At 41.4% G+C, this 17,013-nt stretch overlaps 1 protein-coding gene across 1 annotated transcript; it reads left to right on the top strand.

The window, feature by feature from the left end:
• Positions 1–4,900: 4,900 nt before the first annotated feature.
• Positions 4,901–6,365, top strand: LOC127913669 (POU domain, class 4, transcription factor 2-like). The gene is given in 2 exon segments (XM_052486728.1): positions 4,901–4,943; positions 4,946–6,365. Coding segments are annotated over 2 exon segments (954 nt in total). The 3' UTR covers positions 5,857–6,365.
• Positions 6,366–17,013: the final 10,648 nt, after the last annotated feature.

Below are 17,013 nucleotides of genomic sequence, written 5' to 3'. Positions count from 1 at the left end.
TCTCTCTTCCTCTTCTCTTCTCTCCTCTCTCTGCTTGTGGTGAGTGCAGTCAGAGTATTGTCTATGCGTGGTGGGTGCAGTCAGAGTTCTATTCTCTCTCCTCTTCTCTTTCCTCTCCCTCTCCTCTCTGCTCGTGGTGGGTGCCAGAGTATTGTCTCAGTCAGAGTATTGTCTATGTGTTCCTCTCTCCCTCTTCTCTTTCCTCTCTTCTCTCCTCTCTGCCCGTGGTGGGTGCAGTCAGAGTATTGTCTATGTGTTCTATTCTCTCTCCCTCTTCTCTTTCCTCTCTTCTCTCCTCGCTCTGCTCGTGGTGGGTGCAGTCAGAGTATTGTCTATGTGTTCTATTCTCTCCTCTCTCTGCTTGTGGTGGGTGCAGTCAGAGTATTGTCTATGTGTTCTATTCTCCTCCTCTCCGCCCCTCCTCGTCCTCATCTCCTTTCTCTCACGGAGTGTCTCTGTTCTGAGCTAGCAGCAGTTATACCTTGTTGGCGGAGGAAGCCACAAAGGAGCGGTAGTGTAATAAAAACAGGGGTCTCTGGTGATCCGGGTGTAATTGGGATTGTTAACGTGAAGAGCTCCTGGGGGAGACTGAGTGGAGGAGAGGAGTGTGTCTGTCTTTGTGTAAAGTAAAACACACATGCTCTGCTCCTCTCTCTGCAGCGTTCCTTGATTCCGAATAAGTACAGTAGTCAGCGCTAAAAGAAAAAAAGAGCAAACAAGTCACCTGAGCTCTATCAAACCCTAGCTGCTTCTATTATGCTTTTATTATTTGTTTTATTTTTATTTTATTTAGGTGCTTTTTTATTTCCATGTTGTAAAGCTCCAGTGAAGCCCGGTTTGGATTCAGAATTCCTCAGAGAACTTGTGTTTTTAAGAGAAAAGGAACGTGCTAGTATTCAGGCATATCTTTTGATGAGGAAGGAGCTTTCTGCTGTGTTTTTCCACTGAGTCGCTGTATCATGATACAAATTGAGGGCACAACACCTTCGACATAATCGGCACATCGAGGTGTAATATTGTATGTTGAAGTCAGCAAGTCATATGGATGGTTAGTCCTCTTACATTATTTAATTATTAATGAGTAGTACTTAGCAATTAATTAATTTGTAGTCAAATCATTGACTAACTTGACTGCATTTTTTGTTGCCAAATGTTCAGTATAATATATCCTGTAATGCTTACTCTGTTTTTATAATGCAATGGAGTGTAAATTTAGAGCACCTATTGGAACAGCAAGGTAGACATGCCTACAGTGAGATATCTGCTAGTATTTTCCCTAATGACTAAATAATTAATTGTATTCCACCGTGCAATCAATGCAATGAGGCAACGTTCCATTTTCCAGGAGAAATGGCAACATTTAAAATCAAATTTTATTAGTTACATTTCATTTAACTTCATAATTCCACTAACTATTCATGCTTTGTAGTAGTTAGGTTTGTAAGATTTGAGATATCCTCCATCAAACACGAGCAGCCTATAGGCCTACAGGCACCGTGAACGAGCGCATTTAGAACTAGGCTACATAACTTCGATTAATATTGTAGCCTATTGAACACTGTAAAAGGAGAAAACGCACTTCAAAGTCAATTGCTTGCGAGTACAGCCCAATTGATTTATTTGACCTAAGTTATACTAGCTTACTTTGTTGTGTGTTTCATTGTGGATGAAAATTTCATACGCCGATTTATAGGTGGTGAAATATAAATGATTTCGTTAAAGTTTCATCATAAATCAGTCCGTCGCTATATGTGAGGAGACACTGATTGCCCCTTGATGTCTCAGGGCGCGGGCGCGAGGGTTGGCTTCAGCGCGCCTGTCGTCCCACTTGAGAGGCTTACCGCCTGTCGGGTGGCTCTCGCGATGTAAAGTGCTTGTGCACTATCACCAACAGCTTTGTTGCAGCCGTGGGGACATATTAAATGTCTATGTGCATCAAAATCTTACCGAAAAGGCACTGACAACTAGCGCGCTAACAAAGAGAGCCATCGTGTGTGCTCGAGACAAGTGCAGCTTCACGTCGTCTGTAGCAGAGCGTGCAGCAGGGTTTTTGCATGCTATATTCTTGGCCCAACATCTGTCCTCTCAGCGTTAAATTGCTTTATTGACTTCAGCATAGGCGGTGCACTAAAATTGATCACAGTATATTATCAGAGATAGGAATCTTAGTTATTATATTTAGGTGGTTTTGCGATGATAATTTCAGAGCTTGTTGAGGTTCTGGGTCTCCAGTTCTTCCAATATGCAGAGGCATTCCCTTACGGTAAAAACACATTGTCTGCATATAATATGATTCTTTACAATACAATAGCATAGTTGTTTGAAAATTAACCATAGTAGCTTTGACTATACTATAGTACTGTAGCTGTTTTTATGAACGGAGTATCAGTTTATTGACAGATACTGATAGATAGGCTACAGAAATCGGTATTTAACGAATAGCATTTAAAGATGTGAAGAAGAAATTTAAAAAACAAGAGTGGCAACTATTTAGCCCACAACTAGCGTTCAACACAATCTCTTTCCCTCCCAACTTAAATTGAATTCTTATTTTCAAGCTCAATGATCATCACACTACTATAACCAAAATACACTCAGAGGGGTGACTTTGTAACCAGAGACGAAATGCTATATCTGCAGACAGATTCCAGATTCTGTGATTGTTTTTTTAGGTATAGGCCTTACCGTTATATTTTCCATGTGGGTATTCAATCACCATTTTATATCAATTAGCCCATCCAATGGACTTCAACATATTAAACAAATTAGACAAGCCTTGTTAATTACAATATGATTAAAGGTTTGTAATTATATCACTGATGAAGTAGCCTAATTAGTATAAAGATATGATAATAGCCCGCTGCGACAAGTATATAATTGTATTGGGTTTGCAATTAAATCCTAAAGACTTTTAAAAACCCACTTTCCACCGTCATTGATCAAATATTTCACACACGACGCTCGTCCATGCACCAGTGACATAAAACGTCACAATATGACTGTTGAGTTAACCCATATAGCTCGTCTATTGATTATTTCCATAGCTAATCTCCAAACGAATAAATTCGTCAAGGTGAATTATGCACATAAACAAGATAACAGGTCACTTATTGAAAAGCTGTTTCACATAGCCCTAAATTAATTTTAAATCTAGTAATCTTTTCCCCGACCCCTAATTTGTTTAAAGATGTTCCTACTGTCTTCAATTTGCCTATGCTGCCATAATGAAATGATAGTCAAGCATTTAACTTTGATTTATCTTTCCCCAACAGGGATGTCGCTTCATGAAGCTGTCCAATGTACTTTCCTCATATCCATCCCGAAAGACTTTCCTATTTCCTCTATTGCCAAATTCGTATCTTTAAACTGAACTCCACTTTGATATTTTTTAGAATGAAACGGCACAATATGAAGAAATACTAATGGAAATGGCTCGGCTATATTTGGTTTATTTTTCCTCTTTCCATGTGGTTCCAAAATAGATTAGACGAAGAAGGACACAATGCTGGCTGGAGAGCTGTTTGAAATGAATGCCTTGTCGCAGACTGCCCATGCGCAGAGTCCCCAGCGGCGGTGTGGCTAATGAAGAATAATAAATCATGAAAGGTTTTTCAGGTACAGCCGAGAGAGTGTAAGAGGAGAGGGGGCGAGGAGAGAGAGAGGGGGAGAGAGAGAACGAAAGAGCGAGCGAGAGAGAGTGTGAAAGAGTGAAAGAGAGGCGCAGAGAGAGAGAGACACACACAGCCTGCCCTTCGCCTCACAGCAGAGGCAGATCGAGTCCCAGCAGCATTGAACGTAGTCGAGGTATCGAGACTGTCACTGGTATATCTTAATTACAGTCAATTGTGAAACGGAAACTTTGCAGAAAAAAATATAAACGAATGAGACAATCTTTTTACGCGCGGTTGTGTTTTGGAAATCCGTACCAGGAGGAGAGAAAACAACTTTTTTTCTACTATTAGTTTTTCGTTGCATAATCTTGGAGGAGCTCTCCAAAACAACGACACATCCACGACGACCAAAATAACACTTGGAGGACGAAATTTAGAGAAAGAACGAACGAGTAATATTAACCATTATTTTTGGTCATCGCGCCACAGCCCATAGCGGAAGAGGTAAACGAGGGAAGCAGGCGACAACGAGTGCATGGCGCGTGCGACATCTCCTCTCCAGCAAAACTACAGCGCGCGGCCATACCTCCATACACAGGGCTAGGTAATAATATATGCGCCAACAACCAGATAATTGGATGTTCATTTTTCCATATTGTAGCAGCTACAGTTACAGTATATAAGACAGTGTCTTTAGATTCCCGGAGAAGCAACACTGGGCTTCAACTCCATTCGAAGAGGCGGAGTCTTAACTTATTAAAAGGAACTTGCCGAGACTCGGACGCCTGCAAACATGATGATGATGTCTCTGAACAGCAAGCAGGCATTCGCCATGGCCCACGCCAGCTTGCCCGAGCCCAAGTATTCTTGCATTCCTCCTCGTCCTCCACTTTGACTTCGAATGCGCCCTCCTCGTGCTCGTCTTCCCGACACAGTAGCACCATCATCAGCAGCGGCGGAGGCAACTCGGAGGCGATGCGCCGAGGATGTCTCCCCACCCCACCGGTACGTATTCTGCATAATTACCGCTTAAAGGCACATTTTGACAGCCCCCTTTTTTCGTGATGTTTTTTTCATGTCTGCACAGCAAATCACCCAGCACCTCCATTTTTTTCCCTTCCTCTCTCCAACTTATGTATTCAGTCGGGGTTGCCTTACATATTAATTTTGATGACCTGGGATGTTGCATGTGCCTTGTTTTGTGTGTTCTTTTTTAGGATTTTTTTTCTCATCTCATTCAGGAAATGTTTTAAACCGCGGAGTGGGAGTGAGAATTCCTGCTGACAGTTATGTGTGCATTCTATTTGCAATTGCAGAGCAATATATTCGGAGGCTTGATGAGAGTTTGTTGGCCCGCGCTGAAGCTCTGGCCGCGGTGGATATTGTCTCGCAGACCAAGAGCCACCACCATCCTCCACACCACAGTCCCTTCAAGCCGGACGCGACCTACCACACCATGAACACTCTCCCCTGCACCTCCTCATCGTCTTCTTCCTCGGTGCCTATTTCTCACCCTTCAGCCCTTTCCGGCCACGGTCACCACCACCATCATCACCATCACCACCACCACCAACCCCACCAGGCGCTGGAGGGCGACCTGCTGGACCACATCACCCCAGGACTGGCTCTCGGGTCCATGGCAGGGCCAGACGGCTCCGCAACTGCGCACCCTGCTCACATGGCGGGCATGAACCACATGCACCAGGCAGCCCTCAACATGGCTCATGCCCACGGGCTACCATCCCACATGGGCTGCATGAGCGACGTGGACGCCGATCCCAGGGACTTAGAAGCCTTCGCTGAGAGGTTTAAACAGAGACGGATCAAACTCGGCGTGACCCAGGCGGATGTAGGGGGAGCCCTGGCCAACCTGAAGATTCCTGGCGTGGGCTCCCTCAGCCAGAGTACCATCTGCCGATTCGAGTCCCTCACCCTCTCCCACAACAACATGATAGCTTTGAAGCCCATTCTACAGGCATGGCTGGAAGAAGCCGAGAAATCACACCGGGAGAAACTCAACAAACCCGAGCTATATAACGGCGGAGAGAAGAAGCGGAAGCGCACGTCGATAGCAGCACCGGAAAAGCGATCACTGGAAGCTTACTTTGCCATTCAGCCGCGTCCTTCCTCAGAGAAAATCGCTGCTATAGCAGAGAAACTGGACCTCAAAAAGAACGTGGTACGGGTCTGGTTTTGCAACCAACGGCAGAAACAGAAACGAATGAAATATTCTGCATGCGTCTGACTCTGAACACTCGCTCTAAAAAATAAAAAATAAACTATCAACCTACGTTGAGAGACTGAACACTGTTTAGAGACGATTTGTATTATATTTCTTATCACACACTTTTTCAATCATCAATGACTTGTGCTTTGAACAACTCGAATAATTCATATACATTCAAAATGACTGAAAGCTCAAACCACTACTGCTGTCACGTCTTATTCGCAACAAAAGGAATGTGGAGTCTTGTACAGGAGCATTTGAACAGAGCAAGTAAGACCTCTGTTTTATTCTCCACCTAGACCTACTATTCTTCACCCTTTTGTGTCAGTTAAGTATTATAGGCTTTAATCACACGTATTTTTTTGGTTTATGATATTGGTTAATTTATCATAGCCTACAATATTGAACGTACTGAAAAGAACAGTTGTTTACCCTGGGAAGATAGGCCTACAGTATTTTGACACAGCACTTGGTCGGTGCCTATTGGCATAGTATTGGTGTGTTTATATTTTTGTCGCAAGGCTACATTTTCCCTCTGAGTTTATTATTATGACGATGCAGTCTGGCATTAATTCCGGGTCCACGAGGGGAAATAGGACAGTACAGTAAGCGCTTGCTGGGTCATGGAAGCTATTATTAGAGTATTGCCAAACAACGCCGTGTAAATTATTCATTTAGCGGTCACATGACCTTCATTTTGTGTCCCATGTAATTAATTCCACCTATTTCGTTTTAAAGTGTGATGAAAAGCTGAAAGATGAAGAAACGTGGTAAGATATAAAGCAAAGACCCAGAGTTTAGGCCCAAATCGAGAAACACTGTTTATACAATATAGCTTGTGTAGGGGTTGTTTTCTATTGCATAAGCATCTATCTGGCTGTAGATGGGCCTATAGAAATAGTGGATCAAATGTATGCATTTGATTGGGGTTTACAATTGCCAAATATTATTGTTTTACTACCGTTTGCAATAGGACTACGTTTGTTTTTGCCAGCCAACGTGGGTCTGTTTCTTATGAACTATTTATTAGATGAGGCCATGTTTACATCATTATATATTTATTGGGATTCCCCCTCTTCCTCCTCCCTCGTTTTGATTGAGAAAAGCTAATTCTGACAGCAAGTGAAACGTGTTTTCATATAGGGAAATGACAGCTAAATCTAGACCTATAGTCACGAATTTCATTTCGTTTCTGCTAAACGTTCGAGATGGTACAATCGAGAGATATATGCGATAGTATTCTCTTTTAAATTATTTTTATGTATGTTTTTTTTCTGGTTATTTATTTGTATAAATATGCGCATCATTATGAAGTCGTTGCTTGTTAAATTCACCTTGTTTCGTGATGTTTTCTTATTGAGGAAATAACCGTTTCATGGAAGTATATGTGTAAAATGTAAATATTTCATTGGAACCAGTTGCACATAATTATATCCGTACAGGTTTTGCTGTATTGCTGTTTTAGCTGAGGTATCTTCTTTCTGTAATGTCTGTTGCTTTTGGATTCCTGGTCGAATTATTTTTGTATTTATTTACTACATTAATGTATCTTTAAGTTATTTAATAATTGAATTGCAATATGTGTTTCATTAAAGAACTAATTTTAACATTTTATTGACGTTTTGAATGAGTGTATTTGTGTAGGCCCAATTATTGGAAAGAGCGAAATGCTTGTATACTGCATCTGCGTATTGCAATGCATGGACAATCTAATTTAAAGACACAAATTGAATTGAGAAATATATTCCTTCAAAGCATCAATGCAATGATCATCCTTGGATGTAGGCCTATGTCATTAAAGGATTTATGCTGGAGCTAAATCTGTCTTTTATGCTGAAAGGTGCAAAGATAGACCATCAAGCATCAATAGATCCTATTTTTACATATCCAATTTCTCTACAAATTCCAGAAAAATCCCATTACTGTCCCACCATGCACTGTAAAAAAAGACACGTGTTTTTTTTCTGAACTGCCAGCTGCTCTTGCAGCTCGCGGTAGCCTACCTGAGAACAAATGCTAATATTCTATTAGAGTCTAATCATGGAGTCTATAGAGAACTGGATAGGTCCCTCGAGCGCAGCCCTGCCAGATGTCAGCCCGCCAGAAAAACAGCCTCGCCTGCCAATGTGCCCGTCTCTATTTAAATACACAGTCAAACACTGCTCCGGTGCGAGGCATGATATGGCTTTGAAGCAGGCTAGGCTACACCTTGGTTTGCGCGCGAGGATTCAGCATATATATATTTTTTTAAATCAACATTTTGAATAGAGTGTCATTTCTAAAGCACCGTTCATGTCAGGCCGATGGGGGCTTGGCTGCATGGCTGGTTTTGACTAGATAGAGTACTTGTGTCAAAATGGACTTTTCGTATAGCAGGTTAGGAAAATGTAACGTCTAGGTTATTGGAGAATTAACAAAGCAGGTTAGGATAATTAGGGTAAGGTTAGGAAAAGGACGAGGGTTAGGACTAGCCTAAAATGCAAAATACAAACATTGATGTCAATTTGAAATAAGCATTGCCTAATGTAGACATGACCTGCATGGCTTGTTGACTGTCTGCTTAGAACGTTTGAACGTTCTATGGGGTTTTCAGTTCTACAGCTTTCAGCACCACGGATAGCTCCCATGCTACCTGAGAGAGAGAGAGAGGAGAGGAGAGGAGAAGGGAGCCAGCCGTCTCCGATTTGCACTTCTGAAATCTGTCCTCCACATTTTAAAGAGAGTATTTATAGCAGCAGAATGTATTTGCATGTGATTATTTTTGTTAAATCTAATTTGATTATACATTGTAATTGAAACAGTGAGGGGGAATGCAGTGTAGGCTATACTAATACATATTATAATACAAATAATCCTGCAAATGAAATATTTCTTAGTAGTGCATTCAATCAATTAATTTGAAAGGGATTCAGTAGCCTATTGATATGCAAAGTTCCACCTTTTGCTTGCCGTGAAACCGGAAGTGCATTATCTGAAGTTGGTGTATAGTCTAGTTGGTGAAAATATGATTGGTACACCTCTCTATTAAGCCACTTTGTGTCTATAACTTTGGCATCTCAACATTTCTAAAACCAATTTAACCCCTTGCCAGCCTACCTCCCTGAAATGACCACACGATGACGTCAGGGTTCTAACCAGGCCTATGGCTATGTTTCGGTCTTCTTTGGAATGGCCCTTATGGCCATGGCAGAATATATTTATTTATTTATTTCAAATCAGAGATTTACAAGAATACTTGGTTTATTGCTACCAAATATAATAACTTTCACCGGATATATCAATTAGTGACACAATTATGTGTTACCGTCTATGACAATAAATGAACCGTTATTTTATTGTATTCCGTAATATAACCATTTGCTCCAAGATAAAAGCATATACTTTTTCCACTTATCTCTTAAATGTATAAAATGCTTAAACACAAAATCAAAGCGGCTTAAAACACCACGATTAGAGCAATTGATGAATAATATCAAAACGAGCTGTTATTAACGAGACAGTCTTGATGTTTCATCAATTAAAAGATGCTCCTGGTGAGCGATTCTAATTTCCCCTAAATGAGCCATTCACTTAATAAGCTAATAAGAGCGAATTATGAAATTACACATCGAATTATGAAAAGCAGATAATTATGAGGTTCGAGCGAGGAGTATAGGGCTAAGTAGTCATTAGCTATCGCTGTTAATTACTCAGCGTTGGTCAGGGAGGGCTGCAGAGAGAAAGTCTCATCGGGAATTGAAATGAACGTAATGCAGTGAGTCTCGCTGCTTGACACCAGCCCAGCGTGTGTTTAGTGCACTGACTGCACCCTGGAAACATGGCAGCTCCCTCCACAGCTCGACAGACTATTCCCCTATTTAACTTTCCGATATATAGGTGCGAACAAATCTATTGGGCAGCACTATCCTCACTGACAAAACACACAGAGAAAATAACACACACACACACACACACACACACACACACACACACACACACACACACACACACACACACACACACACACACACACACACACACACACACACACACACACACACACACACACACACACACACACACACACACACACACACACACACACACACACACAAACATTTTGCCTTAACATATCTCAACCAAGCCAAGTAGTTTACATAGAAGCAACACAGCCCCTCATAGGCCATACATTGAGACATGGCACCAATACACTGTGGTCGCTACATTCAAAAAGGAAAGGGCAGCAGTGTTTCCCTTTGTTATAATTAAGCCTTCTGTTTTATTTTTCTCCTTTCCCCTGAACATTTCCCCCCTTTCACAGGGATGCTGATGAAATTTTAATGAAGCCGGGGACTGTCTGAGCTCCGCCTGGGGAGCTGCGAATAGAATATTTTAACTGTACATTTACACCAAGTGTCTTCCTTCAAAGATGCGACTGAGATCTGGAATTAGAGGAAACACAAGGTCAGAAATCGAACGCGAGACACTGTAACCCTTTATTTAGCATTGGTGGCGGTCAACTACACTGCATTTCGCCAACATATCGCACGTTGTCCCTGTACTGTCATCGCGCCATGGCTCTTTGAATAACACGCGCGTTTAATTCGGTGCCAATCTCCGTGTGATTCGAGATTTGTAGTTGTTGATACAATATTAATGAATTATCACTGGTGATTAGTTGTAAGTGTTTTACAGAGGCGAATCAATGGAGTTGCATTAAGAAGGAGAAAAGACATGGGTGGCCATTATTCATTTCACACGTATAAACGGGTGAGTATAGATTATAATGTCAACTGATAGGATGGGTGTGTTATTTTGAAAGTGCAGGACAAGTTATTTGGTGTGATTGAAAAATAAACGTGCACTTACAGACGCATGACCCTCTCCCCTCTCTCTCTCTCTCTCACACACACACACACACACACACACACACACACACACACACACACACACACACACACACACACACACACACACACACACACACACACACACACACACACACACACACACACACACACACACACACACACACACACCCCTCTTGACCTCTCAGGCACCTCTCTCACTCCTCGCCTCATGCACGCGCCATGCACTCTCACCCACTCTCACTATCCCGCACTTCTGCCTATGTATCGTGCTATCTATTCAAAGCATGCCATCCCAATAACTCAAAAGTGTTCTCTCCTACGACAATTCGTCAAATTCTGCAGATTTAATTAAAATCATATAAGAAACAAAATGATTGGCGTGGCCAAACTTCTAACTATTTCAGTAGGATTATGTAAACATATTTCACTCTTGCATTTTACAGGCTATATTTGAACACGTAGGCCTCCCAAGAGGGTTTAATTATTTCTTATTAAATGCTATACCACAGCTATTTAATGCCCTGCTCATTTTCCCTTGGCAGGTGACGACGGGCCATTTAATGTTTTGGACAGGGACAACTCAATTATGGCTTGTATCCGTCATGAAACATGAGACGTGAATAGTCATCGCCATCGCCATAATTATAACAATGACTACTTTGTATGCATTATCTCCATTTAAAATGCGAATGCATTCTTTCAATGTTAAATGTATGCATGATCTAAATGTTAAGTATTTTCCAGCTATTATGTAAAGCTAACAGAATGGAGAGGTATGGATGGAATAGGCTAACCTGCAGCGGGGGACATGCACATGTTGACATGAGAATAATGTGAATAATTCGCTATTTTACATGTTCTTATGTGGTTTTCATTCACATATTTACATTTGAATGATTTAAATACTAGTAAGTGAACGTCAGCGGCGGGGGCAGTGGGAAAAGCTAAACATGTTTCCTTGTTGTCCAAGAATTCCAGTCTTATTAAATGTTGCTGTTTATCTCTGTAAATTGCTAAGCAAATATAGTCAAGTTATCATCGTTACTCATTGTGTATTTATTCATCGTGTTATTATTTTTCTATTTTTCTATTATTTCTCTATTTTCTTTCTCTCTACATTGTTGGTAATGGCCCGTAAGTAAACACTTCACTGTTAGTCTACACCTGTTGTTTACGAAGCATGTGACAAATAAAATTCGATTTGATTTGAAATATGCCAATTAAGTTGTAAACTGCTTATTCAGTTCAAATGGTCAAACCGTCTGAAAGGATGGGATGTTGCACACACATGCGCAGCATCATTTCGTCATTAAATATGTATCCGATTGATTTTATTTCAATAAATGATGCTATCTTCACTTGATTTCTGTAAGAGTTGTTACAATACATGTTTTAAGTTAAGCATCTACAGCACGGCTAAAAACACCAGCGTTATTATACAATTAACACGTTACAATGAAATGTCGGTAATTATTTCCAAATCATCTCTTAAGCCTATATGACGATAGAGATACATGGCCCTTAACGAGTTGAACAATGTTGAGTGCAATCTGTAATTAAGGCTCGCGTTTACTCTTAATGAACTCTTAATGGGTGTAATGCTTTATTATCAATATAATTTAAATGCCCCCGATTACAACCCTCTAAACGATGTACAGTGGCCAGGAGCCTGGGCCTACCAGTAGGCTTATGCAAGACTACGTAATGCAATGAAGTATACCTTAGTCCCAAGGTTCGAAACATGATCAAAATAATCGTCCGAGACACAAAACAATAACATATTTTTGAAAACAATTGTCATCACATTTCAGATGAGTTTTAGGATTATGGCACATGTTTTAGGTATGAATTAGTTCCATCGAGGGCATGCATGATGACCCTATCAGGTATTTTACAATATATGTTTTCTAATGCCCCTATTTTCAAATTCATCGAGTGCTCTCCCCAACAGATTATGCCCCATTTTTCAAACGGATGGCGTCAAAATGGGCCCAATGCCATTAAATATTAAACAACCTTGGATGGGCATGCACGTTTATGAACAGTTAAGTGTCTTTCGTGCACCCCCCCTCTCACAACCCTCTCTCCTTCTATCTACATTGCAAAAGCCATTTAACGCATAGAGAGAGATTCGCTCATTTTCAGAGGCTGTTGCACCGTTCCGAATGAGTAAGTTGTTGTAAAGATTGGGCATCGGGTCTAATGAGAAGGTGGTATAGCTGTCTGCTGGATGTGTGTTCATTGAGCTCTGACAGCCGCGTGCTCTGTTGCAGATCTATTAATCATATCCACAAGGAGTGCCAGCCAGCCCAGGCTCTTCCTCTCTCAACCCTCTCTCTCTCTCTCTCTCTCTCTCTCTCTCTCTCTCTCTCTCTCTCTCTCTCTCTCTCTCTCTTTCCCCAACTCCCTCCCCTCCTCTCTCTCTCTCTCTCTCTCTCTCTCTCTCTCTCTCTCTCTCTCTCTCTCTTTCTCTTTCCCCAACTCCCTCCCCTCCTCCCTCTTTCTCTTTCCCCAACTCCCCCCTCTCTCTCTCTCTCTCTTTCTCTTTCCCCAACTCCCTCCCCTACTCTCTCTTTCTCTTTCCCCAACTCCCCCCCCCCCTCTCTTTCTCTTTCTCTTTCCCCAACTCCCTCCCCTCCTCTCTCTCGCTCTCTCTCTCTCTCACCCCGGCTTTCAGTTTATACAGAGCAGAATCATTTACATAAAGTCCTTAAGGCAAATAACTGTTGGGGGCTCTAATTTATATCTGATCGAAAATTAGCCGTCATTATGCGCGCCATTAGCCATGTCTTTAATGTGCTTCTAAGCACCATTTGTCAAGTAGCTTGTTAATATCCTTCAAGTCTTTAAAGTTGAGAGATCGAGCTCATTAAAGACTGTGGCACTACTGTGCTATTGATGCTGTTTTATACAACGCTGCACAGAGAGCTGGGACTACAATTTTAAAGGTATTCTTTACTAGTGTTGTCACAAATTTATTTGCTAAAAATCCAGATGGGCTACATTATGTTTTTACGCATGAATGGGAAATGGAGAAGTATGGGCCAACACGCCTGTGTCCCATTAATTTTATATTTTCGAATTTCTAGCCAATAACTAGCCTATCGCAGTCTAGATGAATAAATCTAGGCCTATGCCAACAGCTCACATGATGATAATAGTCAGTCAAATGCAACTTGGCTGCGAATAAAAAGCTAATTATTCAGCAGAAGAACTTCTTCCTATTCATAAAAATGGTGTGGTCTCTGTTGGTAAAAATCAATTGATAAAGAAATGACACATGGAGTGAGACAAATACTGCTACTGTGATATGACATTAGTAAGAAAGAGGTCAGTGTTTTCTACTGGTCACGCTCTGTAGCACTCAGAATCATAATTAGGGACGCACGTCTTTTTCCATCGCCTGTGGGCGCCACTTCGCGAGTTATGGCGTTTTATTATTGGTCCGAAACTCCTGGTGTCCCCCCCCCCCTCTCTCCCTTTCTCGCTCTCTGTCCCTCCCTCCCTGAACGGATTCCTCCAGGCTAAAGCAATAAAGAGAGTAATTAGAATGCGGAGATTTGTGTCCCAAATTGCACCCAATTCCCTACGCTGTGCACTACTTTTGACTAGTGCTCACAGGGCCCTAGTTAAAAGTAGTGCACTATATAGGGAATAGGATGCCATTCGGGACGCAGCACAGATGTAAATAAAGGGAATGGACAGTGGTGAAGGATGAGGCGTCTAGGTCAGGCACTCATCAAAAACCCAGTTGGTAGCAAATGACAACGAGCGGTGCGCGGTGCCAGAGGCCCGGGGCTACGGCTGCCAAACCACAGGCTCCACGGACTAAATTAGAGTGGCTCAATGGCGATGCATCTCAAACAACCACCACCAATGAGGATAAACACACATACGTATAGTATACGTGAGTTAAACCTAACACAATGTATTATGCATGTACATGTTATAGAGACTGCATTTGATAGCATGTGCTGTCATCAGGCCTTTAAACGATGTGACAGAAATCACATCCATGGAATTCATTTGAATTGATACCCACATTAATTGTCCCACATCCATTTGAGGTGTATAGAGGGTCATGTTTGAGTCTCTTGGCAAGTGATATTTCACTTCACCTCATCCCCAAGGCCAATTAATTGTTTGATACAACAAAAGAGGCCGTTCAATAGCTGTTGATTGAATAGCAGGCTAAACAAGAGTGATTTGATATTATAATAACAGATCAGGCTCAGCACAAGAAACAAAGGACAGGCAATACAGTTAGATATAAAACACGACACACAGGAGGGGGTCTGGCTAATTACAATATTTGCATGATTAAAAATACATTAACTACAGGAATCATATTTAATGAGCACATGAACCATTGCATAATTGTTAGTGAACTTTCTTGGTGCTGAAATTAATCATTCAATAGGCTATATACTATATTGAAGGGGTACCTATAAAGGTTTAGGAGACTCAAATATAAATCCTGATAACAAAAAATATATACCAGGCTGTAAATCCATTTTCAAATTTAAAGAGTTAATTTGAACCACGACTACAAAGATGTCACTTTTGACAGGGATGAGGTCAAATTCCTTTTGACAGGGATGAGCTCAAATGTCTTTTGACAGGGATGACTTCAAATTAATTTTGACAGGGATGAGCTCAAATTAATTTTGACGGGGATGAGCTCAAATTCATTTTGACAGGGATGAGCTCAAATTCATTTTGACATGGATGAGCTCAAATTCATTTTGACAGGGATGAGCACAAATTCATTTTGACAGGGATGAGCTCAAATTCATTTTGACATTCAATTCATGAATTCCACAAAAATCCCCCAGAATTGACTGAATTTAAATGGAATCATCTAGCCTAGATTAGACCATTGAAATGACAAGGCGAGGAGGAATAAAATCCCATTCCAATAACATTATGAAGAATTATACAAACCAGACAGTTATGCAGCCTACACCATTCAATAAATCCACACAATGCAAGGGTTAAGGGTGCATAGTTAACCCCCACTACCTTCATCCTCTCATGTGATTGGAGCCTGCCCAGAAAGGCAGCAGCACAACCTATGGGACTACAACTGATCAAGACGCAGTGTATTTCAAACAGAAGGAAAAGCACCATGCAACGAGAATTGAACTCAATGGAGGCTACTGCTACTGCAGATAGGATGCTATTGGAAAGTGTAGACTACCACACGCACACACACACACACACACACACACACACACACACACACACACACACACACACACACACACACACACACACACACACACACACACACACACACACACACACACACACACACACACACACACACACACACACACAAACACACGCACACGCACACACGCACACACGTACACGTAACAAGTACAGTAGGCCATTAAAGTGCTTTGCTGGGTTCTCTCTGATCTCTGGATGTTAATGAGACACTCACTGGAGGTTTGCCTGGTTTCCTGCACACAGTGCTTCTATCTCTCACCTCCTCTACACCCCCCTTTATCTGCTCTCCTCATCAGGAAAGCCAAATCACAGCACTGGAACTGTGCTGACTCCATCAGAGCGCAGTGAAAAAGCCATTGTATCCCTATGCAGCTATGTAGCCAGAGTTCTTTTTTGTTTAATGTCAGATTGCTCTATAGCGAGAGAGATAGCGATAGCGTGTCAGATAGCAGATATTCGGCCTGAACTGTTGGTTGAGGGACAAGAGTCACGTAGGAGTGATACCATCTGACATGAGACAATGACCCGAGTTAGGAAAATGATTGTCTTTATTACCTGCAAATGAAATAAATATCTATATCATTCAATTTTTTTAATTCATTATTCATACTTTTAACAGTATTGTTATTGTTATAATTGTTATAATTATTATACAAAAAAATGCAATAGTTATGATAAAGCCAATGGATTTGTTGAAGCTGGCATAACAAGTAAGCACTAGTTGAGGCTGTGCATGGGTCTGACTAGAACAACTACACGGAGTGTACAAAACATTAAGAACACCTCATATTGTCTCAAGGCTTAAAAATCCGTCTTTAACCTGTCTCCTCCCCTTGAAGAGAGATTTAACAAATGGCCTCAATAAGGGATCATAGCTTTCACCTGGATTCACCTGGTCAGTCATGGAAAGAGCTGGTGTTCATAATGTTTTGTACACTCGGTGCATACATGTTACCTGACCCTAGATTATTGATCCCAGAGCCATGGCTCTGATTGGTCCAACTAGCTGACAGTCATGCAGGCTAAGACTGTCATAGAGATCCCCTTACAAAAATATTTTTCTAAATTAAAAAAATTCAACCATGAACAA

This window comes from Oncorhynchus keta, chromosome 29, assembly GCF_023373465.1.
Source record: "Oncorhynchus keta strain PuntledgeMale-10-30-2019 chromosome 29, Oket_V2, whole genome shotgun sequence".
Lineage (NCBI taxonomy): Eukaryota > Metazoa > Chordata > Actinopteri > Salmoniformes > Salmonidae > Oncorhynchus > Oncorhynchus keta.
This window is presented reverse-complemented; position numbering and strand designations above follow the sequence as displayed.